The 27,436-nt window shown below is 39.8% G+C and overlaps 3 protein-coding genes across 6 annotated transcripts in view; all 3 read left to right on the top strand.

Moving 5' to 3' along the window:
* The window catches only part of pip5k1ca (phosphatidylinositol-4-phosphate 5-kinase, type I, gamma a), a 46,822-nt gene extending 36,127 nt beyond the window's left edge, over nucleotides 1-10,695 (top strand). Inside the window, exons 16-19 of one of the 3 annotated variants that reach the window (XM_087173498.1) lie at nucleotides 1,551-1,806; nucleotides 4,595-4,682; nucleotides 5,824-5,899; nucleotides 7,444-10,695. In XM_087173498.1, coding sequence (XP_087029624.1) covers nucleotides 1,551-1,806; nucleotides 4,595-4,682; nucleotides 5,824-5,899; nucleotides 7,444-7,504 — 481 coding nt within the window. In that variant the 3' untranslated portion in view covers nucleotides 7,505-10,695. Of the gene's footprint in view, nucleotides 1-1,550; nucleotides 1,807-4,594; nucleotides 4,683-5,809; nucleotides 5,900-7,443 lie in introns of all 3 variants that reach the window. The other 2 variants (XM_023404462.2, XM_023404464.2) reach the window with 2 other exon arrangements.
* Nucleotides 10,696-13,333: 2,638 nt separating this feature from the next.
* On the top strand, nucleotides 13,334-17,110 carry LOC111653784 (ras-related protein Rab-11B-like). The gene is made up of 5 exons (XM_023404474.2): nucleotides 13,334-13,462; nucleotides 14,538-14,733; nucleotides 14,832-15,025; nucleotides 15,233-15,313; nucleotides 15,418-17,110. The coding sequence occupies exons 1-5, from the start codon at nucleotides 13,423-13,425 to the stop codon at nucleotides 15,561-15,563; spliced, it is 657 nt and encodes a 218-aa protein (XP_023260242.1). The 5' UTR covers nucleotides 13,334-13,422; the 3' UTR covers nucleotides 15,564-17,110.
* A 499-nt stretch (nucleotides 17,111-17,609) lies between these two features.
* On the top strand, nucleotides 17,610-27,055 carry marchf2 (membrane-associated ring finger (C3HC4) 2). Of its 2 annotated transcripts, none has more exons than XM_023404433.2 (5): nucleotides 17,610-17,955; nucleotides 20,396-20,702; nucleotides 22,327-22,531; nucleotides 22,781-22,990; nucleotides 23,109-27,055. In XM_023404433.2, the coding sequence occupies exons 2-5, from the start codon at nucleotides 20,521-20,523 to the stop codon at nucleotides 23,265-23,267; spliced, it is 756 nt and encodes a 251-aa protein (XP_023260201.1). In that variant the 5' UTR covers nucleotides 17,610-17,955; nucleotides 20,396-20,520; the 3' UTR covers nucleotides 23,268-27,055. The 2 variants fall into 2 exon arrangements, with proteins under 2 accessions (XP_023260201.1, XP_023260202.1); XM_023404434.2 differs by having other exon boundaries at nucleotides 17,613-17,955; nucleotides 22,327-22,522.
* The last annotated feature ends 381 nt before the right edge of the window (nucleotides 27,056-27,436 follow it).

Raw genomic sequence — 27,436 nt, forward strand, 5'->3', positions numbered from 1 at the left:
TGACACTTTGCATAATTCAACCTGATTTTTAATTGATTCAAGTTAATAGTAGAGACATCTAAAAAAAAAACACAACATCATGTGTAAGCCATGTGAAATAAATTCTGAGCAGAACCAAACAGAGCTGTTGCGATGCAATAACAGTGGGACTTACATTTTCTGTAAGCTGGGGTTAGGTCAGTGAGGATTAGGGTTTGGTTACTGAGAGAAACAAACTGAATAATTGGGTCTGATGCTGAGAAGACAGTGGCTAGACATATGGCCTGGGGGCCTAGAAGGAGCTGGTGGGGGTGGGGGTGGGCGGTGAGAGCAGCTGAGACAGCGACAGTCGATTAAATCTGTCTTCTCCGAGCAGCCTCAACTCACCTGCAGTTGTGGAGCTGGTTGACTGGGAGAGAGGAGAGGGAGATGAAGCAGAGGAATGGGAATAGGACAACTGATTGGAAGAGAAGACGAGTAGAGAAAGTGATTTGTGAAGAAAGACTGGGAGTGAGAGAAAAACAGTTGAACTGAGGAAAGGAAGAGTTGCAAAAGAGAAAAGACAAAGACAGAGAGTGACAGCATCAGTTCGAAAATATATGTATAGTTTAATGAAGATATATTTAGCGGAAATGAGAGATGGGGTGAAAGAGCCTTTTTAAATGGCAACCACCACCATCCTGTCCTCCTCATTTATTCAGCCAATCAGTTCCCTCTTTGAGATGCCAGTTCGACTTTTTTGCCTCAGTGGCCAGCAGGCAGGCTTTTCCTCTGATGGAGTTAAGCTAGACACAGAAGCTGAGAAAGCTATGTGGATGTGCCTAAATCCTTTCTAATAGTTGATGATCAGGCCAGGAACAATGAAGGATTGTGGCAGCACACAGCCAGCTGGCAAATCTTTGCTTAAGCAGCTAAACCACAAACACCCACACACACACACACACACACACACACACACACACAGATGTTGGATTTCAGTCAGAGCCAGTTACTCTAATAGGTTGGTCCTGTTTCTCTGGCCTGCTGCAGGAAAATGGCTTTTGGCAAGTGACCCAATTAAAGGCTCTTAATGTCTGCAACTGCTGTGTGTGTGTATATGTGCAACTAGGTTGTTTCTTTTGTTCTTAAACTACATGGACTCTTTGTAATAATGACTAATATCCTAATATTATAAAACAAACAAAGCAAAAGAGGTTTTCCTCAGAGGGAGTGGGGAGCACCCAAGGGAATGATGCAAGGACACTGTGCTAAGTAAAAAGAACAGGTGCAGCAGCAGTGGATGTGAAACTCGGCTCATGGAGGCAATAAAGGCACTTTAAAACCCTTAGTGTACAGTTGCACTTGTCCTCACTTTTCCTGTGTCTTAATCCAATCTAAACACACGACACGTAACACATATTTCTGGATTCAGTGTGACTTACACTTCCCAAGGACGTCATTATCTCTGATCATAGGGGAAAATATCCTTCTAACTCCAGGACTTGTCTGAGAATCACGAGTTCTCTCAGTTTTGTCTGAGGGGCAGCCCACAGTGTCAGACTTTGAACGGTCACTCATCCGTTTTTCCACAGTGAGGGTCCGGAGGTAGCTGGCGCCGAGGCTCCCGATGCCGCTGCCGCTTCCGACTGTTCGTCAGCCCCTGAAGCAGCCTCCTCCTCATCAGCCGCAGCTGCTCCCTCCTCTCCCGTGGCGACTGAGGAAGCCCCATCCAGTCCCAAGTTGGTGGTGGTGGAGGCGGACAGGGCCAGCCAGGTGTCCGGCTCAGGCTGCACCAGCCAGGCGTCAGTCGACGATGACGATGACGTGCCAATCACAGATATCTACTTTGTAAGTAAAACCCCTCTCTCACACACACACACACACACACACACACACACACACACACACGCACATATAGCCTCACACATATAAACACTTTTATGTACTTTTAGATGCTTTTAGAAATTGTTCCTGTGAAGACAAAAGTAAACTCATCTCAGACTAGGACTAGCTCTTGTCACTTCTCATCTTTTTGAGTTTCATATTTTTATTAAGTCATCAAATCATCTCAGTGTCAGGATCAATGTGTTAATGGTTGTAAAGACTGAGCTGTATGATGCTCTCCTACAGAGGCGTTGAGACAAGGACCACAAAAAACAGGTGGAGACTCAGACTGGTACGGGAACAAGAGCGTGTGCAGTTACTGCTTGATGTGTGTGGTGCATTCAGTTAAAGGACATGTTTGACATTTTGGGAAATATGCTTAAATACGCTTCTTGCTGGGAGTTAAATGAGAAGTTGTTATGCTAAGCTAAGCTAATTGACCGCAGGCTGTAGCTTCATATTTACAGTAGAGGCATGAGAGTGGTGTCTGTCTTCTCATCCAGCAAAAAAAGAGAATAAGCATATTTCCTCATGTGTCAAACTATTTCTTTGAACACAGTGTATTGCAGTGTGCACAATGTGTTTGCAGAGTGATAGTAGCATGTGCACCATCACTTTGCTGTTCCTCTCTAATACGACCTTCAACAGCTGCAGACACACTTGCATTTTGTGTAAATAACTAAAGCTTTTGCAATTTGTATATGCTCAGTCGACGGGAGCATCCTGCTAAAGTCAACTGTGTTAGTGTTGTGTTGGCAGGTGTAAATGTGCCCAAAAGCAGAGCTATAAATGAATGTATGAGTCTCAGGTTGAGCATGGAGAGTGAAGCCACTGATCAGAGTTACAGATAGAAATGTTCCCGCCTGGCTTCACTCCTACTGGGTGTCACCTATCAGGAATCAAACACCCTCTAATGTGGCATGAGAAATCCTAATGGCCAACAGGTTATTCAGAGAGCTCTCTCCAGTTATTTAACAGCCCTCTCAGCTGACGGGCTCTGGCTGATGCTCAGTTCATGCTTCAAAAGGAGGAGATACGCTCTCTGTACACGGCAGCAGGGGGTCTGTAGCGCTGCATGAGGCGAAGTGACACTGAAGTGTAACTACACAGAAACACGCTGCAGGCAGTGTGGTCACAAGTGGCCTCTAGGGAGTGACCACATATGCTGTTAACATACTGCCAAACATCCAAACCACACGTATCCTGGATATGCGATATGGATAGGAACATTAAAACTTTCAGGATCTCTACCACATCACTCAGTTTGGTCATTTAGCAGCTTATTCAGCCAACTCGTCGCTTGATCATCCTCTGCGCTCCCTGTGTGTTTCTGCTATCTCTGTCATCGTCGTCACTTCTCCTCCCTGACATCCCACACAAATCAGGTCTCTGCATGACGCTCAACCTGCTCTTTCCATTGATAAGCGCCTCAGGTGTTGGTTCACAACACTCACAGAGAAAAGAAAGAGCCGCTGGACAGAAATTTCACTGTCATCCGCTCCTATATTACTGAAAGTGTTTCTCATGGTTCAGGAGTTCCAGCTGCCAGAGGCAATTTCTTAACCAGTTCAAATCCTTATTGTTGTGTATTGTGAAGCGGTGGAAATACTTTCTCAGACAAAAATCCATTGCTTACATAATTGCTGCTTGTGCATTGAAATTTAGAAGATCCAGTTCAATTGTATATTGAACAACATGTCTTTAGTGGACTGTCTGTAAATTTGATCTAATTTCATTTGTTTTATTATTGGGTTAGGTTGGTTTATGGTTCAGCTGCTCCATCACAAAAACACTGCTGCCTTGAGGATCAAAATAAATCAGTTTTCAGTAACACTCAGCAACTTGCAATTCTACAAGAGCGAACATTTTTATACAAAACAAAATTATTCTCCTCTCTTTGCCTCTGTTTAGTGTACAAACAAACAGCAGGAGCAACCAGTTGTTGTTAAAGGCTTTAAATTATACAGGGTGTGTGGAAGAAAGAGGCGGAGAATATGTTTGAATTTTGATACAAGAGATAGCAGTCTTTGAGATCGTGTAGCTCCTCAGGGAAAACACTGCATCATTTAGCTGTGAGATGTGCGTGTGTGTGTTTGTGTGTGAGATGTGCGTGTGTGTGTTTGCGTGTGTGTGTGTGTGTGTGTGGTCACTTAACAGGTTCCTCAGAGTGGCTCGTGTCTGAATTATTCAGCCACTATCAACAGTCTCCACATTCACTTTTCATGATTCCCGCTTTGCCATCCTTCACCTCTCTACTCTACCACATCTGATTGTTTTTCTTCTTTTGTCCGCTCTCCTTCATCTTCACCTCTTCCCCTCCACCCTCCTCTGCTCTCTTCTCTCATTCTACCCCAACTTTTAAATAATTCTCACCTTCCCCTGTTCTATCTAGACCCGACTCTCTCTTCTCCACCTCTTGCTCTTTCCACACCCTCCCTCATTCTCAGCTTTTTCGCAGTCCTCTGATTGTCGTCATGAGTCGTGATGAAAGTGGTGAGAGAGTAGCGTGTTGGGTGGTAGGGGGAGATGAAAATGGAGTGACTGCCACACCTGTGAATGTATTTGTCATCATTGATTCAGTGTAGCTCTGCTGGGTTACACACATCCATGACGCCTTTTCCATTTTCACCTCAGCACATTTCCCATTTTTTTATCGTGTTATTTCACCTGTCCTCACTCCTCTGTCCCTCATCTCTATATGTCATATCTCTTTTTGTTTGTGTCATGTGTCATGCTCCCCTGTTGTTGTCAGTTTCCTGATGGGAGGACCTGGGTGGTCTCTCCTCTCCGACAGAGGAGGAAATGCCAGTCCAGTTTGCCCGTAAGTGAGAAGAGAGATGGTAGGGTACCTGGTTGCTGTCCTGGTATTAGGTTAGATTATTGCTTGTTTGTTTGATGAAACATATGATTACAGTGTTGAGAGGAAACAAGATTTTTTTTGGAGTGTGCCGCAAGAGCCGCAGCTTGTCATGATTTGTGGTTTTCCCGCTGCAGGTGTTTGTGATTGTGTTGAAACTAAAAAACAATGCCTACACTCCCCATAGTGAAGACAATAAAGTGTGGGAGGAGGGTAAACAAAAGACAAGAAGCCTCTTAATTGACGGTGTCTGTCTTTATTTTAATCTTGTATTAATCTTCTTTTAAATTTGTTTCTTCACTCACTGACATCCCGCCTCCTCCCTCTTCGCACCTGTGTGGATCGTGTGTAAGCTCCAACGTGCTGAGCTTTGTGTGTGTGTGTGTGTGTGTGTACATGATATCAACCCACTCCACCTCCGTCACCATCGCCAACATACCGTGTTGCAGTTGCTTCTCTCTCTTAAAGGGCTGGTACCTACAGTGACAAGGAACCTACTGAAGCTCTCAGAGATTCTATGGAAAGAGCACTTTTGCTTGTTGGAAATGGAAAAAAAAAAACCATCCTGTTCTTGTGTTTTGCTTTGACTGAGGATGCTTTCTGTGTCTGACTGTCTTGGCATCCTGGCTTTCTTCCCATTCCAACCTCCTGATTCCCACTCCTCATCCTCCCCTGTTTGGCTGATGCAGCGACTCATCCCTCGCTCTGTACACCTCACTTTGCGTCCCAGGAGCTAGTCCGAATGGGGCTAAACAGATATATGATTCATACACACGTCAGTAAGACTCATAATATTTACAGCACTCCTCTTTACCTGCACAGCCAGTTATTTGCTAATATTTACATCTTTGTTCAAGTCTGCTAACTGCTGAAAGGATTTACACATCCTTTTAAAGACTTTTGTTCTATATGTCAGATTCACACTTTCAATGTGTCTCAGCAACATTTCCTCCTTTATGCATCCCTAATTTTCATTTCCTGTCTTGTCCTCTCTTCTCCTGTGATCTCCTGTGTCTTTCTCTCCTGCCTGCCCCTGCTGCTTGTCTCTGTGCCTCTGGCCTTTCCTCTGTCACTCTGGCCCCCTCTGCTGTGGTGGGTGTGTAAAAACAGCCTCCAGAGGACAGGACCTGGGTGTACTCTCCGCTACACTATGGCTCAGAGTCTAAGGCCCTGCCAGATGGGGATTGGGAAAGAGAGACAGTAAGTGAGAAGCATCGGACTAAAATATACAGTACAGGAGAAATCCCTTAGACAAGGTATAAATTCAGTCCTAGACCATGTTGTTTGGTGGTGATCGTTCATCCATCACAACAAGGATGGAAAGGATGAGTTGTAACTTTACCCTGTGTAAGAAGCTTCTACAGTAAATGTAGAGAAAGCTTTCTCAGGTCCCAAATTCTAATATTATTCCAAGGGTAGGCTTGGTCTGTGTCCAGAAACCCACCCCTGCATTACAGCATTCATTCCTCATTGATAAGTGGGTGGAAATGGTCAGTGGCTGCCTGCATGACCATTTAGTCCACAGCCAGCCATCCTGTTTCCCTCCAACAACAAGCTGCTCAGAGTTTACGACACCATTTTACCGCATCGGCCTGTGTGAAGCCATTACACTCATGCATCTCCAGACTCCCACAGCTCATGTTGTTAGATGTTCACAGTTCGAATGTGTACACTCAACCTACAGATGAGTCACATTTTACAGAACATGCTCATCAAACAATTGGTCCCAAATGTTTTCTTCAGTGTTAAGGCAATGTGGAGGATTTATTGAAGATGTAATAATATATATTGAATTTATGTGCTTTTGGTCTTTTAAGTTTACTTTGAGAGTTTATGGCTCAAGAGTTTATTTTCAATGTCAAAATACAAACCCAGACAGAGCTTTGGTAAATCTGACAAATTAGAAACGTGGGTCAAAATGGAAATTACTTCACTTGGCTTTGACTATTTTCCTTTAGAAGTTTTATATGAGTTTGTCCTTGGCAGGCTGCTTGTCTACTTTGTTCAGTGTAGCAGCATTTGCTCACAGTGCACTCTGTGCTATCCTCTGATTAGGTGTGATCGGCCATTGATTTTTTTCCAACTCATTTTGTTCTTCATCTTTTTCTCACCCTAGATATTATGTCCCAATCAGGCTTTTTTCACATGTTACAAAAGATAGAAACAAATATCAAAAATATTTGGCCCTATTGAAAGGAATGGGATGTTTCATTTTCCAGTTTAAAATACTACCACACTGCAAACATGCAAACCTTTCTGCTGTTGTGGCTCACGTCCAGCCCAGTGAACTCAAACACATGATGTGCTTAGAGTTGGGTTGGATTAATGGAGCAGATACAGATGAATTAAAATATTTCATGTTGGCTCAGGACACCACTATTTTACAGCATTAGTTGATCCAAGATATTCCACTAAATGTCTTTAAGATGCGAGCAGACTCAGACTGCTGTAGCCCACAGAGTACACAAACCTTCACTCTATTATCACTTTAATGTGTGATACATGAATACTGTGCATCTTGACTTTTCCTATTTTCAGGTGTGCAGGGGTGTTTGTTATGCTAAACTTTTTTCTCCTTGCCTTACCCATTCTGTTTTCCTATGTCCACTTCCTTTTATAAATTACACTTTACTGTCATTAGCAAGTAATGCATGAGAAGATACACATTTTATTCCCTGTGGACATCAGTGTGTGTATGATGTGTACACTCTGCCTAATACATTCACTCTGTGTATCTCCAACAGTAAACCCTGTTCTTTGGCAGAGAGGAGCGAACGTCTCAGTGGAGAGGACTCATCTGTCTGAAGTCCAGATCTCAGCGGTAGCAGCAGGATCTCTGTCTGAGCCAGGATTTTAAACATGCATACAGAAACTGAACACACTGAGGGAGAAAGTGACTGAAAACCAGAGGGGGAAAAAAAATCCTGACAGTGACAACATCACTGATTTCCTACCATCCCTGCCTTTCACCCTTAACTAATGAAAAAGATATCAATTTAACATGTGTATGTGTGACATAGTGCGTATAAGGCTGTAGTCTTATATGTTTGACATACATGACAGACAGAAGTAACTTACTGTATGTTCTGCTTCACACAAGCACAGCCCCCCAACAGGCTCTAAACTGGCTGTCCCACTCACTCTGCAGAGCAGCACATAGAGTTGTGAAGTGAGGGGAGCCGCTGGTTACTCTGAATCCCCAATTCAAACATTTCTTTTTAATGATGTCTTCAATACAGAAGACTCAACGTAGAAACATGGGAGTCTCTGGGATAGTATAACAATGCTGTATGTTTGTCTCATGGCTTTAAGTTTTTAATTATTTAAACTTTGTTTCTGAAAAATCACATTTTCACATGTTGGATGGGTCCAAATACAACAGTTCTTTACAGTATGAGCCTCATGCAAAAGAAGACAGAGGCGAAAATCAGAGCTGTATCAAATTCAAAACACTTTGTCATTGTAGTTATGAGAAAACACTTGGTCACTGAATTAATCCATAATTGATCCAGAATCTGAAAATGAATTAATTTAAGATTTAGATTGTGTCAGTTTTTTTGACCCCATAATCTTTAAATATTAATTTTTAGCTCAGTGAGTGGATGTTTCTTAATAAAAATGCATTGGGAGACATACTTAACTTCTCATTTTACCATTTTTATCAAATGATCAAAGAACTTGATATTTAATACAGTAGAATAAGTATTATAAACACAGTTGTTCATATTTTGTACTGAGGATTCAACTTGGACAGTTTCATATCCATCCAGGCCATAGCAGCACTCCAACTGTGAGTCACTTAACATTGTCAGTGAAGGAAATTAATCGCACTGAAATTTCTAATGCCAGGACTTCCTGAAGTAGCTCCTCCCACCTCACAAACTCTACTAAAATTTGCATGGACCGGTTCGACCAATCAGGACAAGCTGACCAACCTCCTCCTTTGTACTGCCTTTCTATTCAGCACGCCGCATGCAGATTTCAGTGCGCTCACTGGGGAGTGAGTGGTCAAGCCTGTGGTGTTAAGAGGGCTGTGCTTGTGCTCATAGAACTGGAGTTACAATGATAACTATTGTTTGACCAATCAAAACAAAACCTCTAGACATACGTCATCCTCACATTTCCAGTAGTGAAAATATGCAGTTTAGTTTATAGAGGAAAGAATTAAAAGACATCATTTCCTTTAGTGAAGATAAACAGTGATTACAAGTTGTTGAATTCCTAGCATAATAATTTATATCAAATGTTTTTAAGTTTTTTTTTCTGAACGTTTCTTCAGCTGTTTTACTACTGTGAACTTTAATTTATTTTGTCTGTTTGTATTTTATTATAAATCTTCACTGTTACTGGTACTTTTAACTTTGTAATGCTGTTTTTCTTTTCGATTTGCTTCCAAAGAACTTTAATTTTTGGTTTGATCATTACATCACTGCAGCTTTTTAGTAGTTTCCCAGTTTGTCATGTAAATTCAGTGTTACTACTTTTTTCACTACAGCTCTTGTGGAAACGGCTGAGGCTCATGACTATTGCCTTCAAAATTAGACGGCATTAATTACAACACTAAGGCAGCAGACATTGTCAGTCATTACAGTAATCTCCGCATCGTTACAATGTCTTCCAGTGTTGCCCTATTTTTGGACAAGACGCACACATTTTCTCTTTTTGTTTTTAGGTGGGGGAATAATCAGCATATCAGTGACATTTGATATATCTGGTCTCCCTCACCTCCTCACAATAGGATATCCATTGACTGGACATTTCAAATGTTTGTAGATGTAGAGCATCAGTTGTAGTATTTGCAGTCAATATCGTACCTGTTATCTGTATATTTGAATGAACACAGTGCGTCGCAGTGATGACTTGGTGAGACACAGCAGTTCGTAAATGGGTTGAATGTTGTTTGCACTTATAAAGAGGACCTGAAGATGAACTAGTGATAGAGGCCAAATAAACATAACATCACGTTATCATACTTTTTCAGTTGGTATATAGGAGTTTCTGCTCACACAGGCTGATATTTAGGCAGCATTTATTTTAGGGTTATCAAGTGTGTGTGTGTGTGTGTTGGTGAAGTCAATCACGGTCATTGTATGGTTAGTGTTTACTGTAGTCTCTTTGTGGCTGACATCTTAGGACTCTCAACTACGAGTTAAGTTAAAGTTCAACAAACCAATTTTTTAAAATCTAACTTCAGAAACCGTTTCTTCAGTCGGTTGGTATGTTTCTATGTGTGTTTGTGTGTAAGAGAGGACACATCAATGTCAGACATTGTAAAATAGAAATCAGTTCATTCTCATGTGCAGTGGCCAGTTGTAATCAGTTCGCTGTTGATCATCAGATGGAGACCATAGCAGCAATATTTTGTACAGTCTAGCTTTTGAGTTATTTTAATTGCCTTATTGAGAAATTTTACATGTAAGCCTATCATTTGTATTTTTTTCACTTGTGCTGTTGTATTTATTTTCTTTCTCATAGTTGTGCTCCTGAGAATGTGTACATAAAATTATAAATACATATATAAAGATATACAAATATATTTTCCATTTGAATCGGAGAATATTATTTTTATTTGGTTTTATTTTTGCTGCTGGGCAAGAAATGATTGCAATCTACATAATTTACTGTATCATATTCTTCAGTGTGTTTATTGAGATGCAGCTGCTGTATATTTATGGTCTATAAACCACAGCTGTTTCTTTGTAAGATATCCAAAATGGAAAGATTTGTGGGTTTTACTGCCCATGCAAATCGATAGGGAATCTTCCAACTGTTCAGCTGTGTTGTGTATGTGTTTTCAAATCGCGGTGTGCCCTCATCCAATAGAGAGAGTCCTTTACAGAGACATAGCATGATTTCAAAATGAATATGCATATCAGAAATGTGTATTTATGTATATCTGTGTATATTCATCTATTTATACGTGAGGATAAATAGATGGCTGTATGTGTGTGTTTGGACTCAATCAGAATGAATACAAAATAAAGCAGTTCTATGAATTGTTGTCCATGTAGATAATGTCATGTTACATTTTCATTAACTCCTTGATGAAATCATTATACATCTAATCTGAAATGAAAATTAGAACATCTTCAGTTGTTCTCCAAGCATGAGATTTGTCACTAAATTTACATGTAACCATTAAAGTAAATAGAATGGAAAATATAAGATCAATTACAAATGGTACAGTGTTTCACCATCATTAGTCAACACAGTTATTGCTGTATGCAATATTAATTCTCTGTCCTATTTACCACATTGTAGTTTGTCTTCAGTTACAACAGACAGCCCCTGAAGGCAACAGCTTTGCCAAATTAGTCCCAAGTCTTGACAACTCTAAGACTATGCATAGCAGAATAATTGTTTCCTTCCTGGTATTGTGGGATGTTATGAACATGGCAATCTGCCAGTTAGATTTTGAAAATTTGAGCCTGATGGTGGTGCTTCATGAGAGGCCAAGGGGGTTGCCAAACTGATCAGAAATTGTTCATGGAACAGTCGCTGTTGAGATAAGTTTCCCATCCGACCAAAATGTTGGACGGGTGGATTAACCAGCCATCACCATCCACGCCTGCCAGTGGGAAGAGAGGAGTGAATTTGCAGATGCAAATGCAGAATGCTGGGAACATCACCCGAGGCCAAGATTAAGTTACTCCCTTCAAGCACAGCCAGAGACCTCAAATGTCCATCACTGCCAGTATAAAGTAAGCTCAGAGCACACCAGAGGAGGGATCTCAAATCCAATATACCTTGTAATTTAAGGAATACAGAATAACTGTGTCATCAAAGGTCACTGTATATAAAGATGGACCTCAGTAAACGTTTTCGTTATGTGTTTATGGTCTGAATCGCTAGTTTGAAGTTTTCTTGATTAGAACATGTTCATTTTTCAAATCATGGTCCTATTTAAAAGAAAATAGACGTTAAAGCAGAGTGGGTTTAGGGCGTGATTGACACACAGGTCCGGATAGAGGCCAGAGTGTTGTCATTGTGTTTTCAGTTCACCAAAGTTTGCCTGAAAATGTCTTGTTCGGGTTTCACCTGGTAAAACCAGTAGGTGTTCAATCAAAGCCCAATAAAAAGGTACATTTAATCGACGTTAGTCTAACGATGTTTGGTTTGTGTTTCTCCCACATGTGACCCAGTTTAAGTGATCTGTGTTAGTGTAATGCGCAGCGTAAATGTCAGTTAATACATTGTCCATCAAGACCTGTGACATGACCTATACAAAATGTGTAGAAAAATATTTGTCATATAGCGATTGCTATGCTAACGGTACCTGGGCCCGCTGTGCAGGTAACCTGTGTCTACCTGGGTTAGCCCATGTAGGTGTTCAGTCAAAGCCCAATAAAAAGGTACATTTAATCGACGTTAGTCTAACGATGTTTGGTTTGTGTTTCTCCCACATGTGACCCAGTTTAAGTGATCTGTGTTAGTGTAATGCGCAGCGTAAATGTCAGTTAATACATTGTCCATCAAGACCTGTGACATGACCTATACAAAATGTGTAGAAAAATATTTGTCATATAGAAGATTGTTCATTTAATACTCAAACCAGTCCTCAACTGAAGCAGACATTCATGTCTATCTCTAGATCCTGTATTGTCACTGTTGAAGGTGAGCCACATTTAAACATTTCTACACATCATTGTTGTTTATTAAAGCCAACATAGAAAGTCTTGTGATTAATTACAAATTCAGGAAAAACTTCAATGTGTTGTGACCAGACATGCTCCATAAAAACCAACAAAGCAAAGCTTCATAAAAAACTTTTTTTAACATTAAATCTACATTAATTTCATCAATTTACACCATTGGAGAGGTGTACAAAAGAATGTAATAAATTGATGAATTAAATAATGCGTGCAATTTACAATCATCTGTAGCTGACAAATTAAAGATAAAAGTTTGCATAATAAAGAGGGGTGGATAAATCGTATTTAGTAACAAGTAGAAATTATAGTAGAAATGTAAAAATAATACTTCATAGCTAAGAGAGGATAGTGCAACAGTCTGACAGGTTGACTGAAAGCTATTGCAGCTGTCCATGAGTGATGGAGGTAATGTGCAAAAAGTCCAGGAGCCGTTATTGATCATCAGTCTGAGTGTGTGACACAGTTTATATGCACCAAACTCACAGTCTGAGGGAGAAACTGTTCAGAAGTCTGTTCATGTTCTGCAGCAGAACCAATTTAAAACACAAGGGAAGTATATGTTTTACACTGGTTTTACAGTTTAACGTTAGCGCACATGCTAACTTCAACTACAATAACATTACAAGTTACTCCTGACATGTATGATATTTGCCAAATGCGGTTGTATGCAATTTGCCTATAAAACTAATTTAACAGTTAGATTACCTCGAATTGTGACAGCTAACCGTGTTTGTGAAACAACCTGCATACTGGAAAATATTTAAATCAGATGGATATTGCTCAATCTGCAAGAAGACAGGGCGTCAAACTTTGGAGAACAAAGGGTGCACTGCCTCTTCGTGTTCTCTGCTGTGCACGATGATTGGTCAGCATTTTCCAAAGGAAGCAGTTGATTGGTTAATCTTTTTGTCAGTCTATAAGATAACTTTTCCAATTGGTCCAAATCGACGTTGCTAAACTCACGTGCCAATGCTCTTCCTTGAAGGCGGTTCCTACTAGCTGCCGGCGAAGAGGGCTGTTGTTGTTGTTTGTGGGAAAGTACTTCAAAAGTACAAAAACTAGTGTTGTAAAATGGGAACCCGAGATGATGAATACGACTACTTGTTCAAAGGTAATTTCTTCTTTAAAGGTGGACGAATGACAGCGCGTTCGTCCTCTTAATAACAGTTCGTGACAGAAGGAGGAACTGAGGAAGTCAACTAAGCCAGCGTTAATGCTAAAGTCAGCTCTGCTAGTAGCAAAGTGGTACACGATAACATGATAACATGACGACTGTCGAGCTAACTCTGTAGCCACCACTACTACCTATTATAAATTCACCCAGCTGTGTGTAGTACTAGAACAATTCCTCCCCAATAGTCTGATTTTTAACCTCGCAAACCAACCATCGAGTCCAGTGATGGCATTCAACGCTTGGGGAATTAGCAGGCTAACGTTAGTTAACTAAGCGGCTATATAAGCAGCTAGCATGCTAACATGAAAGCTACCTGGCCTCGTTATAAACAATCACCTGAGATGACCTGACGTTCACCCGAAACGACAAGAGAGTCAATGGCTGCTCTCTGACAGAAGCTGTACATTAAAACGGGTTTACTTAAAGAGTTATCAAAGCTCAGGCCACTTAGCTAAGTTGTCAAGTTGTTAAGCAGTGAACATAACCGCTCCCTGATTTTCTCTGTGTTGCTGATACGCTTCATCTTTTATCAGTATCGTTGGGGTTAAGAAGAGCTACAGTTAAAACTTAAATTAGGAGACAAAGGCAATTACAGACCTATGGTAATAAGAAAACCTAATTGTTACATTATAAAACAGTAATAAAAACAGTGAATTTATCTAACTAATCAGTGCATCCTTAACATGATGGGAAATGAATGTCATACAGATTAAAGTGGAAGTCCGTGAGCAGGACCAGAACTAATAGAAAAAGATCTTGCTGTAACTTATAAAATACTTAATATGCACTGCACTGTACTGTATGTATATTTTTACATTTGTGATCTACAAAGGTGATCTGAAATGACTTCACAGACTGGACTAAAGCTTAGAAATGTTGCTCTCACTGATTCTGTACAATGCAGTATGGATAGGGAGACTGCAAGCTCAGCTCCAGCATGATCATTCATATTTTAAAGTTTGTCAGACTTCAGTTGTAATTTTTTTGTGGGGTGTGTGTGTTTTGGTTCTAGTTGTACTAATCGGAGACTCTGGAGTGGGGAAGAGTAACCTGCTGTCCCGTTTCACAAGAAATGAGTTCAACCTGGAGAGCAAGAGCACCATCGGTGTGGAGTTTGCCACCCGCAGCATCCAGGTGGACGGCAAGACGATAAAGGCTCAAATATGGGACACAGCTGGACAGGAACGCTACAGAGCAATCACTTCAGCGTGAGTTTGTGTTTTTTAAGTGTTTATACAAGTGTATATTGTGCAGGGAAAAACAACAATAGAGTTGATGTACTCGTCTGGTTTTATCCGGTAACCAGGTATTACCGAGGTGCAGTGGGGGCCCTCCTGGTTTACGACATCGCCAAGCACCTGACGTATGAGAACGTTGAACGCTGGCTGAAGGAGCTGAGGGACCACGCTGACAACAACATTGTCATCATGCTGGTTGGAAACAAGAGCGACCTCCGCCACCTCAGGGCAGTGCCCACTGATGAGGCTCGGGCCTTTGCAGGTTAGTGTTGCCACTAGGTAAACAACAATGCATTTAAAACAGAGTCATGGAATTTAAGGAGAATTCTTTAAAACACAAACAAACAAGAAAACACTCCTCGGTTTGACCACTTAAACAAACCATTTACTTGACAAATATGCTGAACCTTGTAAGTTATTATCCAAGATGTGTAAAATTTATGTTGTGTCCACTATTTCTCATACTCAGAAAAGAACACTCTCTCATTTATTGAAACCTCAGCCTTGGACTCCACTAATGTAGAAGAAGCCTTTAAGAACATTCTGACAGGTAGGAAAAGTGATAAATTGCTGAACATAATTTGCAGCTTGCCATAAATCCTCAAGGTTACATGACTCCTAATTTTACTGAACCGTCACTGTTTTCTCTCATAGAAATCTACCGTATTGTATCTCAAAGGCAAATATCGGACAGATCTGCACATGATGATTCTCCAGGCAACAATGTAGTGGACATAAGCGTCCCCCCAACGATGGACGGGCAGAGGGGCAACAAACTCCCCTGCTGTCAAAGCCTGTGATACTTGTGTTTTCTTTTCCTGTTTGACTTTCTGTCAGTCTTTCCTCTCTTTGCCTCTGCTTTACTTCAGCTGTCACGCTGCTGTCAACATGATACCCTCATTGGTTCAGATGTCTCTGATCCAAGACTCTTGTAGCTGACATTCCTTTTTGCTGGTTTCTTTTTTGTTTGTTTTTTTCTTCCTCTGATCTGATTTCAACCTGTGTCAATATAACTTTATGACCTCATAATAGCTTTGAGAGGGAGGAAGTGTTTGCTATTATGAGGCTGATCTCAAAGCTGTAGTAAACTACAATTTCCTTTTTAATTAACCAGCGTTATGGTCCTATTGACCTGCTCCTGTTGAAGGAACGGTGAGGGATTAGCAGGCCTCTTTATTAGTGTTCCAAGTGGTTACTACTTGTCTCCTTTTCTCAGCCTGCAATGACTTATGATCTGTTAAAGTGGAATCCTGGTTTCATGTCTAGTTGACCTGATTCTGCCTGTCATGCAATACGGGTGTAGAAGAGGAGAGGAGAAGAAGGTAATGCATCAATACTTTGGAGTATTAATGTATACTCAATTTGGAGTTTGTGGTTGCCTATTTAATTTTAATTTCCCCCTCTGAGCCCTGTGCCCTCTGTGGCATTAAATTAGCATGAGCCAGACTGGCTGTGACTGTCTGACTTAATATGGGCAAGTGTGAAACAAATGAAGTGTTTTTATTTGTGTGTGCATGTATGAATGTGTGTGTGTGTGTGTGTGTGTGTGTGTATGTGTGTTAATCTTAGTGCACAAAGATACCAAAGGAGACAGATGCAATCAGTATCAGTTTGGGTTTTCTTATTTATGCGTGTTCAAGGCTGCTAGTATTGCAGACCATTGCTGAATTTGGCCAATCCAGTCCAGGCTATTTGGGGAAAAAATTGTGTAATGCTACATAGCAAAAGTGTTGTTATAAATTGTGATGAATTTTTTTTTTAATGAAATGAAAATAGTATCAGCCTGGGACACGCCTAGCAGGCTGTCTTAAAATGAAAATCTTTCTTGCACTTATGTCCAAAATTTCAGTGGAATAAATCATCTTATATTTTTAAATACACTCAACATCTTTATTATTCAATTATATTTTCCTGATGCTTGTAAGGGAAACTGTGTTGGCTGAAAAGAACAAAATGCACTATTTGTTATGCTTCTTCTTTTTTTTTTTTTAAAGCAATTTCCCCTCATGTACCTTGAATGTGAATGTGATATCTGTTAAAGGAGAATGGATAAAAATGTGTGTGTAATCTGAGAACATTTTCACTTCGACTCCAGCCGGAAGCAGTTGTTAGTAGGTAAAATGGAACTGAAAGTCAGAAATGCAAATTGTTTACATGGTTGGCTGAAAAGCCACTTTCACCCATCTGGTAGAAATGCTTCCATGTGTGATTGATTCGATGCATTATGTCTCGTGAAATTTCACATTTCTTCAAATAATAGGTGTAAAGTCAGCAAACATAAACTTGTTTTGCTACTTTAACACTACACAGAAAATACTGAAGAATAAATAAACCTAATTCACATGAAGCAGGCATACTTATTTTTGGATACATTACTCACTCAGTGAGCCCATAACTCAACACTGTGTCTGCCACTGTTGTTTAGCAACTGTCATAGAGTCAGTGGAGCTGTTTGTACACAGCATGTACAAACATGCATGCAGCCTCACCTGACACTCTGCCTTTACAAATCCACACACATGATGGCCAGATCATCTAACACTTCACTGCATTTATGTATCAGAGGCAGGCTCCTTAAAGTACTGGATACTTGGCTTCAGACATTTTTCATTTTCATTTAAACTAATTTTTAAAACCACTTAATTTTAATAAAAATGGGTTTATTATGTACAACTTTGTAAATGATAATAAGGTTGTAGATTGCTTGTTCAAACTAACATGGTTAATTACATAGTTCTCTGGCTTCACAAGCATCGTTAACCACAATCAAAAAAAAATACAGTCCTACTTCTGCTTATTTTTCCTGGACGTTTTGCCCATGTGATGTTTTCGGGTTAGCGCCCCTCCCTTCATTTTGGTAAGCTGTTATTCACAACCCCATCTGAATTCGTCCGGATGGTGTTGGGCTCTCAGTTAGCCTGTGTTGATGTGTTCAACGCAGAGGCAGACAGCTGATGAGCCTCCTGGGTGTATTTAAAGACCTGGGAAAGCGGAAGTCTGGCCCGCTGTGTGATACCAGCTGAGAACCTCCAGCTAGCACAGAGCTGAACAGCGTCTAGCATTAGCCAACGGGAGTGCTGCGATTTGACCAATTCATACACACAGCGAAACATGAAACGAGGAGGAGATGCGAATATAATAGGGCGATAATGCCTGTCGCCGTAAAACACTGATAAAGAAGACCACACGGGGGTGAGTAGACCTTTTTAGTCTTTATTTTGACAGCAGCCGACGGCTAGCGGCTCACTGTAGCTGCTGACAGCTGGCAGCTAGCAGACAAAACAGCTGTGACGGGCACCGACTGGCCGCGTTTATTTACTGGACAATGAAATCAGGCAGCAAATTGATAGTGACAACAAAATGGACGTGGATAGCCGGTGCTTATGTCCTAAATATGTAAACCTGCAGCACTGCTATACACAGGGCAATTTGTGCCGCAACGCAGTTGTAGCACATTATGATATAGACATGACACAACCCTCTCAGATCCAGATGGTAGTCTGGATCAAAGCTGTAACATCTGGCTGCCGCGGCAATGTTAGCTGCATTGAGTCGGAATGAAAAGGAAAATTACTTTGTCAGCAGGGTAGTTTTTTTAAAAGGCATAATGTAGCAATATGTATGTCCATGACTATTTTTCGAAAGGTTACAGTTACATACAGTGTAATTGAATGTAAGTTTCTCATCTGAAGATTTGATTTGAAAATGCATTAGTCTGTGTGTCTATATGCATCACTAGGTTTAAAAGACTTGTCTGAGTTTTGGGCCTACCCTTTTTGTTTTTTTGGGGTCAGGGATTGTTCCTCTTAATCGTGCCTCCATGGAGGGATACTGTAACTGTTTTCCATTAATTTAAATGGGGTTAAAATTTCATCTGAAAAATTCAGTTTCAGGCCTTCAGGCTTTATCCCCTGGATAACCAGTCTCACAAAGCTTTTTTATATATTTTTTTATTGTCTGGCTCTGTTAAGTCTGGCTTTAACAGCCATGGCGTGGTTAAGAGCACCATAGCTAATAGCAGACAAGTTTAAACTGTCAACCATTTGGATATTGGATCACTGCAGTGGCAAAAACTAATATTCAGCAATGTAAATGTTATAGAAAAGAAACATATAATTATAATACAAAGAAATGTTACAACACTCAAATTACTGCGGCTCTGTTTTAGTTTTAGATCAAATGTTTTTTCTCCAAAACCTGTATTTATCATTATAGAGTGTAAATTGTTGTATTTATTATTTATAAGAAGATAGAATAAAGACACGATACCCCATAAATTATCGCAAGAATTTCTGCACCATCTGCCATGTTAAACCTCCTGTTTAAAAACAACACAACAACATCAGTGTTGAGCACAAAGGATCATATAAGGACTGGATTAATGGAGTAATGCAGCGACATGTACAGCTACATTTGGAGAGCCAGGCCTTATGTGAACAGCAACAACAACCCAGTATTTACCCCTGACCAATACACAAGTATGAGTGGCATTTTAAAGAAAAACTTGAAATGCCTACACATGTATCAGACACAAGCTTTTTTGGAAATTGTTGCTCATGTTATTACTCTTACTGTATCTATTGTCTCATCACAATAAAAACATTACACTTAGAAATATCCATTTATCCATTTCGACAGCAACACATAAACTACAGGCTGTAGCAAATTCATCTGTGTCTTTAGCTACCTTATCTTTAGTGAGGGGTTATCTGAGGGGAGACAGCTGTTTATCAGTCTGCTGCACATCACACTCGCTGCCACAGACGATCAAACTTGCTTTTACAATGGATTAGCAGATGCTTTGGGCAAATTGGCCCATCTCCAAACAGACAGCTTTCTTTTAAATGACAAAATGTCTGTGTAGATAATGTTAGTTATTCTCACATGGCAGGAAATCATTGGTCCATGAAGCACACTTCAAGATGAACTCTGTCATAACATATAGCTAAGTGTACCTAGAACTAGGCTGTCTTGGCCTAATTGTAATTCAGAAAAATCATGATATTGTCACAATACTGTTGATAATATACTTGACTGACTGTTGCTTTGGTACGGTTTATATGATATGTATATATGACATACAATATCTTGTCTCATTTCACTATTTTGAGTTTACATCTAACTGCTGTATCTTTACTCTGTTTATATTTTGCTTTTGAGGCAGCTTACTTTAGCTTCTGAATGATTTTAGAATGTATTGGGATACGTTAGTACTTCAAATTACTGAAAGTGAAAGTACTCATGTGGAAATGCCCATTTCATTTCATTTCAATATATTTTATGTTATTGGATTAAAATTATTGATTCATCAGTGTCTAAGGATTGCTTTGATGTTGTAGCTGGTAAAGGCTAATTTTAAAATGCTGCTGGGTAGTTTTAGCTACAATAATGCATAATAATTTATTTGTTGATTTATATTTTCGTTAATAATCTGAATCTATTTATAGTTGTAAAATAAATGTAGTACAATATATTGAGTACAAAGTAGTATAAAATGGAAATACTCAAGCCCATGTACCTCAAAATTCTACTTCATTACACTACTTGAGTAAACGCACTTTTTTCCAGCACTGATATTGTTTATGTGAAAAAGCCATTAACTCTCAGTCCTTCTCTCTTCCTCTGTTTGTAGAAACTACACTTCCCCAACGCGTGGAAGAGCAGAGTTCGTGCTTCCTGATCCCTCCTTCATCCCTATATTCTGAGCCTTCACACCCTCACCGCCATCTCTACAGCCAGCGTCTGGACACTGTAACCATGACGACAGGCGGGTGTTGCCACCTGCCTGGCTCTCTGTGTGACTGCGCCAGTAGCACGGGTCTATGGAAGAGTGTGGAGGAGGCAAGTGGTGACGGGTGCCAGGCGCTCTATGTCACCCAGGTCACAGCCATAGATGGGCGGTTGCTGTCCTCTGTGCTCAAACCCATGGGCACACAAAGGTGAGGCTGATTTACGCCTACCTGTCCTCTTGGGACAGATGTTTGAATTTTAACAGTCCTGTGCAGTTAACATGAACAGAAATGTCCTGGACAAGCAGCTCACAGAGGCATAACTGCCTCTTGATTCATGATGTACGCCTTTTTACAGCGCACATTTTGACTCGTAGTAGAAAAGCACAGGAATTACTAATGATAGTAACAATGGCATTTGTTTTCCTCTTCTATTCTAGTGTTTTTAATCTAATCCAAATCCTATTTATTCTCAAAGGCATTGTATTGATGCTTCTTTGCCCTGATTCTGATTTGTTCTTATTTCTTGACCAATTTTTACTCACTGTTACTATTGTTAGTATGGCGCGTTTATTTATTGAAATGCTTTTATCGTCTTTCTGTAACTGTGAAGGACATTGTGTCTCTGGTTTTGAAAAGTGATGTATAAATATAATGTTTTACTTACTTGCTATTCAAGCGTCTCAGTGTGACAACGAGCCAACATGCTGGACCCTGAAACTGAAGCAGCTAAACGGAAATCAGGCATCATTGTTAATTTTATTATTCACACCGGTGCTTTCCCCACTGTGATACATCAAAATGTGTTCTGTGAAAAAGGCGTGCTGTTCGAGGTTCTCCTTGTAGGTATTTATCTTAACTATTTATACCCTGTAGGCTTCTTAATTTTTTCTAAATCTTGTAAGGTTTGTTACGTTACATATTATATAATTATTTATTGAATCGCATTTAGGATATTATGGTTATTTTTCAGATTATAGCCTCATTTTGAGGTTAATCTCGGATTTGTTGGAACGTATTACTCATGTATACATTTTTATGTAATTATTATATATGTATCAGGGGGAAGAAAGTAACATTTTACTTTAAGCCTTTTCAAATGTTTAATAAATGGTTTATACACTATTATGTAGTCCTAAGCAGATGGAAGTGTTTATAAATGTATTTGATCACTACTGTACCTCCTTCTGTCAGCACCCATAAGTGAAGGTGTTTAAACGGATAACGAATGACAATTTAGTAAAACACAGGTGTAGCAATGTAAAATACGTCTTCATAGGAGATGTTACAATTGGTGACAAATATTCTACATTGATAAACACTTTAAATGTGCTCATAACTTCATTTTAGTGTGTTATAAGCCATTTTTTAAATGTTTATTCACTGCTTAAAAGTTATAAATATGGGGGACTTAAAAGTGTTACCAAAATATATAGTATATATATGTGTGTTTATGGTAGCCTCCCTATTCATCCTCTGATCTTTTTGTGTATTTCATCCATTTTTGAGGTTTCTGTATATAATATATTTTTAATTGAATACGCAATACATGAATTTCCCCTAGGGGATAAATAAATTATCTTTCTATGTATCTATCAATCAATCAATATTGTAATTAGTAATGAGATTATCCCCTAGTTTCACTACACAATCATATATTTGGAGCTTGTGATCATGTGATTCTGGTTCCCTATACTGATTAATGCTGGGATTTCCTCTCTCAGAAAATTCTCAAGTAAATATCTGTTAACTTTGAACTGGTGTAGAGTTGAATGTCTTTGCTGTGTGGCAATTCCCTTCAGCATTTTAGTAATTTTTTTTCATTTTGTCACAGTGATGGTCCCATCTGTCGTATTTGCCATGAAGGAGGCAACAGTGAGGGTCTCCTGTCCCCTTGTGACTGCACAGGCACCCTGGGCGCAGTGCACAAGAGCTGCTTGGAGAAGTGGCTGTCATCTTCCAACACCAGCTACTGTGAGCTCTGCCACACAGAGTTCAGCATTGAGCGCCGACCAAGGCCTCTCACAGAGGTAACAAAGGTCAATGCCCTTTGCCTTGTCTGCATCAATCTTTCTTCTTGCCCTTGTTATTCTCATTGGCAGGGCTTCATTGTGTGAATGATTGTGCATGTGTAAATGTAAAGAGGCTTTTCTTTTTTTTAACATCTCTACTTCCTGCTTGCTTGCCGTTTCATCATAGTGAGTCTTTTCTTTTCTTGAATGACTTAAGATCTGTTTTTCCCCTTTCTTTCCCCTTTCTCTCTATTGCCTTTCTTTCACTTCCCACAGTGGCTGCGGGACCCTGGCCCTCGTAATGAGAAGAGGACGCTGTTCTGTGACATGGTGTGCTTCCTGTTCATTACGCCCCTAGCAGCCATTTCAGGCTGGCTGTGCCTGAGGGGCGCTCAGGACCACCTTCAACTGGGGAGCTGGCTGCAGGCCGTGGGCCTCATAGCCCTCACCATCGCCCTCTTCACCATCTATGTTCTCTGGACCCTGGTAAAAAATAAATTCACATACATCAGGCTGTGGCTTTACTGTAATGCAGCCCTTTTTAAAGTACATTGAAGTAATTCATGCTATATCATCCTCCTCTCCTACCTGGTTGTCTCTGCAGGTATCTTTCCGCTACCACTGTCAGCTGTACTCTGAGTGGAGAAGAACTAACCAGAAAGTACGTCTGCTCATTCCTGAAGCCAAGGAGTCTAACTCTTCCCAGCATTCTTTGCTCTCTACGAAACTGATGAAGAAGCCTGCCAATGAGAGTATAGTATGAGACCAAATGATGGTGATGAACAGTGTCTTTTCTGTGTGGGGCTGATTCTCAGTGCATCATGCCAGCCAGCAAGACTTTAAAGAAGCACTTGTGGGCTTTTTTTTGTTGCTTATTTCCATTTTTTTCTTTGCCCCATCAGTACTTTTTTTTTCACATTGCATTTTTAAAAAAAAAATGTGTCCTTGTGTGGGTGCAAAACTGAGCACATTTCAATGGAGTCTGTCTGTTGTCGCGCTCGGTGTTGACCAAGCTTATGCAAAGGCACTGAAGAATGGACCAGCACATGAAAGTGAGGAGAGACATTTACAGAGACAAGGACACAGTCTCATCATCTACGATGTGACGATAACAACAGCTTACAGTGAAAGTGAAGTAAGGGATGGACCAAACTTACTTGTTTAGTGGACACAGATGACTGCAGAGTAGCACGTTGATTCATTGTTGTGCTGCACTGATGAAAGTGTGTATTCTGCTAGATACATGTCATATCTGGGCATGCACTTACCTTCTTTGGCCTTGTATTCTCTGCACAGCATTGACCATTTGGGAGCTATTTCAAGCACTTAAAGCATAGCTCTTTGATTATTTACATTTTACAATCCAGACTCCAGTACGCTGTCTGAGATCAGTCTTTTTAAGTTTAGCACAAGCCTGCTGGACGTCTTTCAGTGTTTTTTCTGCACCTGTTTTTACATCTCATCTGAGAACGGATGCCAGCGTAACATTAGTAAAACCAGAGATTGTGCAATATAACACTGTGGACATGGAAGTCATCACAGTACATGAAGAGACCTCTAACAACATGCACAGTCATGCATGCAACCACTGTCAGTAATTTTGGGGGATTTTCTTTTTACTGTTAAGTGTATTGTAAAATCATTTTTTAAACCACTAAAGAATGAACAGATTTACTATTCCTACTGAAGTAGGGTTTAACAGTGTCCTCATAGAGGTTCTTGTATTATCAGCACTTAACAAGTAGGTCTTTATATTTATATAGATCGATAGGAAACATCAAAATGGCTTTTAGAGGAACATTTCCATAAGTGTTGTTCAGTGGCTGATACCATGTACTTAAACATCCTTTTTAATGGCCTGTTGAAGTACTTAATTAGTAGCCATTTCTTTTTTTTTTTTTTTTTTTTTTTTTTAAAGCAATACACATTGCTATATGTGTGTAGTTTCCATGGTCACAACAATCAGGGATATACAAACTTCTTGCCAGCTTGTATCATTCAAGTCATCGTTAAACATAGTTTCTCAGGAGGGGATGTTTAGTTACTGCCAGGCTAACAAAAATGTAACCCGCCAAAAATGACTTTCATGGTGGATACATTATGCAAGCACCGCTAAGGCCAAATCTGACTTTAGCTTTGTTTTGTATTTTCTTTCAAGCAGGCCACGTGCTCTTCTAGGTCCATTTGATGAATGTCGTCTTTTTCGGTGCCAACTTTCCCTCGTTACGTTGTGATGTTATCAGCTTTGTTAGCAGTTTGGGAGAGAAGAGAGAATTCACTTCTCTCTGTTGTAAATAGTTGGGTGCAGTTTGTAATCAAGTCGCTTATAGTGGCTGTTAATCGACCAGTCAGAGATGATCTTCTCTGATTAAAGAGGCAGAAAAACACAGACCACGGAGTCTGTCTGGTTTCCAGACTTCATGTCACTTTTGAACATGGTTTATTGCTTCATTCCATTTAATTTGGGTTATGAGGAGACGGTTAATTGCCTCTTGAACACACGGTGGGTTATCCACAGAGTGAGAAGGATGAAAATAAAAACCTCAGCAACGCTTGTTATACTGAGAACAATGTTAACACCAACATAATTCAGTCTATGGCCCTGATGAAGGCTCAGACTCAAAGACACTGGCTTTAAAAATACAACACCATTATCCTTTCAGAGGTCATGCAGGTGATAAACCCAGAGTTCAGTATTGTTGGTATTATTATAAGTGTGCAATTTAAAATACCTGAGGTGTACTGCACAAGTGGCATTGGGAGCAAGGGAGCAACTTTTTAATCAGATGATGAAAAAATTAATTTTATTACTACAAACTCAATTTTAATTAAAAAAAAAAATCATTTGCTTCCGAGTTTTGTTCTTGAAATTTATAGCTTTGTCACTTTATTTTACTTTTTATTTTGATTGTCATACTTTGATCATGGTTTGTTCTTCCCATTTCTATACTTCCAATTTTTATTTATTCTCTACAAGATGGATCCATTTTGTAGATGCAAAAGCCTAAAAGTCTGTATTTTATTCTCAGTTGTGTTGATAATACCTTTTTATTTAAAATATAGACAGGAGACGAATTAAAGGAAAAACCATCATAAAGTTTCTTAGTGAGGTGTTGTCAGTCCAAAATCTCCCATTGGTGTTCAGCTGGGTTGAGATCTGGTGACTGTGAAGGCCACAGCATCTGACTCGCATCATTTTCATACTCATCAAACCATTCAGTGATCATTCATCCCCTTTGGATGGGGCCATTGTCATCCTGGAGGAGACTATGCATTTTTCAGGTTTTTCCTTTTAACTAGTCACTCATCTGTAGTTACTTAATAACAATCAGGCTTCAACAATATTTTACTTAAACTGGTGTGTAGTGTGGTGAAGTCACAAACAGACAGATGTGCTCTCAAGCATCACCTCCATGTCACAAACGAAATGTGTAAAGAGGAGGAGAGCCAGACCGTTTCAATCACCTTTTTCTTTTTTTTCTTGACTGTCAGTAAACATAAACAGGTTTCTTTTTCATCATCCACTGCGTTGATTGCCATACTTGAGAAACCTTGTGATCGGAAATTACATTAGAAGTTTAGTGGCTGCTTGTGGCTGTTGTGCAACATTAGCAACAGGAACAGGGTGCAGCTCAGTAGAGTTGTTTGGTGGGAAATTGACACCACATCTGTTTGACAGTGTAGAATTTCCAGTGACCGGTGTCTGTTGAGTTATTTCCTAGCCCTGGCCTCCTGTCTACACTAACATTACACTTTGGAACATTTATCTCACGGTGGGTTGTCCCACATACCGCCCCTGTTAATCGTTTGTTTGTTATTTTTAACTGATCTAAGAACAAAGGATTATATCCTGCAATACTTCGATGCACCCGGGGGCTCATCTGCCTTACAAGCTTATGAGTCATTTGATCATCTGTGTGTTTACTGTTCGTCATGAACAAGGCTTTACTCGAGTATTACGATCTATCGGTGCACTGATTTGAAGCAATGTAAAGAGGTGCAGTAATTCCAAAATTGCTTGAAAACAAGAAACAGCTGAATTTCTAAGTTAATGTATTTTGATAGTTTGTATTGTATTGGAAGTATATACAACTTTGCCCACGAATTATGCAACACTGCTCCTTCTTTAGCTACCTGCCTATCCATGCCAGTTATCAGAGCTACATGAAACAGATCGTGTTTCATGAGACATCTACCATAATGTAATAATTACTTTATACATATTCCACAATTCAAACCAAGAAATGGATTTTAAATCATTGTTTTCTTTGTTGATTTCACAAATGAACATGTAGATGTTACTTATGTTGTGTTATGTTAAATAACATTTTTGTAATCTTTTAATTCTACATGTCTTCTTTGGACATGTAGGGTATGTTAATATGTGTCATTTGTTGCAATTCTTCAAGTATTCACATTTTAAATACTATGTGTATGGTGTGCTGTGGGAAAAAAAAAAAAGAAAGATGTTGTCACCAAAATCCTGGTACCTGCAATCAGCCAAGAATCGTTTGCAAAGCAAATAAAAAAAAAAAAAATGTTGACAAATTATGACTGAACATTAATTCAGTTGATTTGTTTTGTTTAGATAGCTTCACCATTACAGTGTAGATGATGTGATTCGTATAATATAGCTGTTTACAGATCATCCTCTTAGCCCAGTGAGGATGAGACGTCATTACTGTAAGTCTGTTTTTGACCACGGCTCTTTGTAGCTCTTAATCCTGATGAAAAATAACCGCTGGCGTCAAGTTTTTGCCACTGTATCTCTGGAGAGTCACAGTCTCCTCGTCCTATTCACTGCATTTGGCAAATGTAAGCAGCTTACTTAGAAAAACATTATTAATGTCAGTCTCTGCCCTCCAGGAAGGAGGCAGACCCACTGAAAACAAAAAAACAAACAAAAAAAAAACACTAAAAATGCTGGGATGC

Source organism: Seriola lalandi, unplaced genomic scaffold, assembly GCF_002814215.2.
Source record: "Seriola lalandi dorsalis isolate HSWRI2012SDOR001 ecotype SW California unplaced genomic scaffold, Sedor1 jcf7180002054244, whole genome shotgun sequence".
Classification (NCBI taxonomy): Eukaryota; Metazoa; Chordata; class Actinopteri; order Carangiformes; family Carangidae; genus Seriola; species Seriola lalandi.

Coding starts and splice junctions, on each gene's coding strand:
- marchf2 (XM_023404433.2), top strand. CDS start 20,521: ATGACGACAGGCGGGTGTTGCCACCTGCCTGGCTCTCTGTGTGACTGC. Junction 22,532..22,780: donor CTCTCACAGAGGTAACAAAG/GTCAATGCCCTT, acceptor CACTTCCCACAG/TGGCTGCGGGACCCTGGCCC. Junction 22,991..23,108: donor TCTATGTTCTCTGGACCCTG/GTAAAAAATAAA, acceptor TTGTCTCTGCAG/GTATCTTTCCGCTACCACTG.
- LOC111653784 (XM_023404474.2), top strand. CDS start 13,423: ATGGGAACCCGAGATGATGAATACGACTACTTGTTCAAAG. Junction 13,463..14,537: donor ATACGACTACTTGTTCAAAG/GTAATTTCTTCT, acceptor TTTTGGTTCTAG/TTGTACTAATCGGAGACTCT. Junction 15,314..15,417: donor CTTTAAGAACATTCTGACAG/GTAGGAAAAGTG, acceptor TTTCTCTCATAG/AAATCTACCGTATTGTATCT.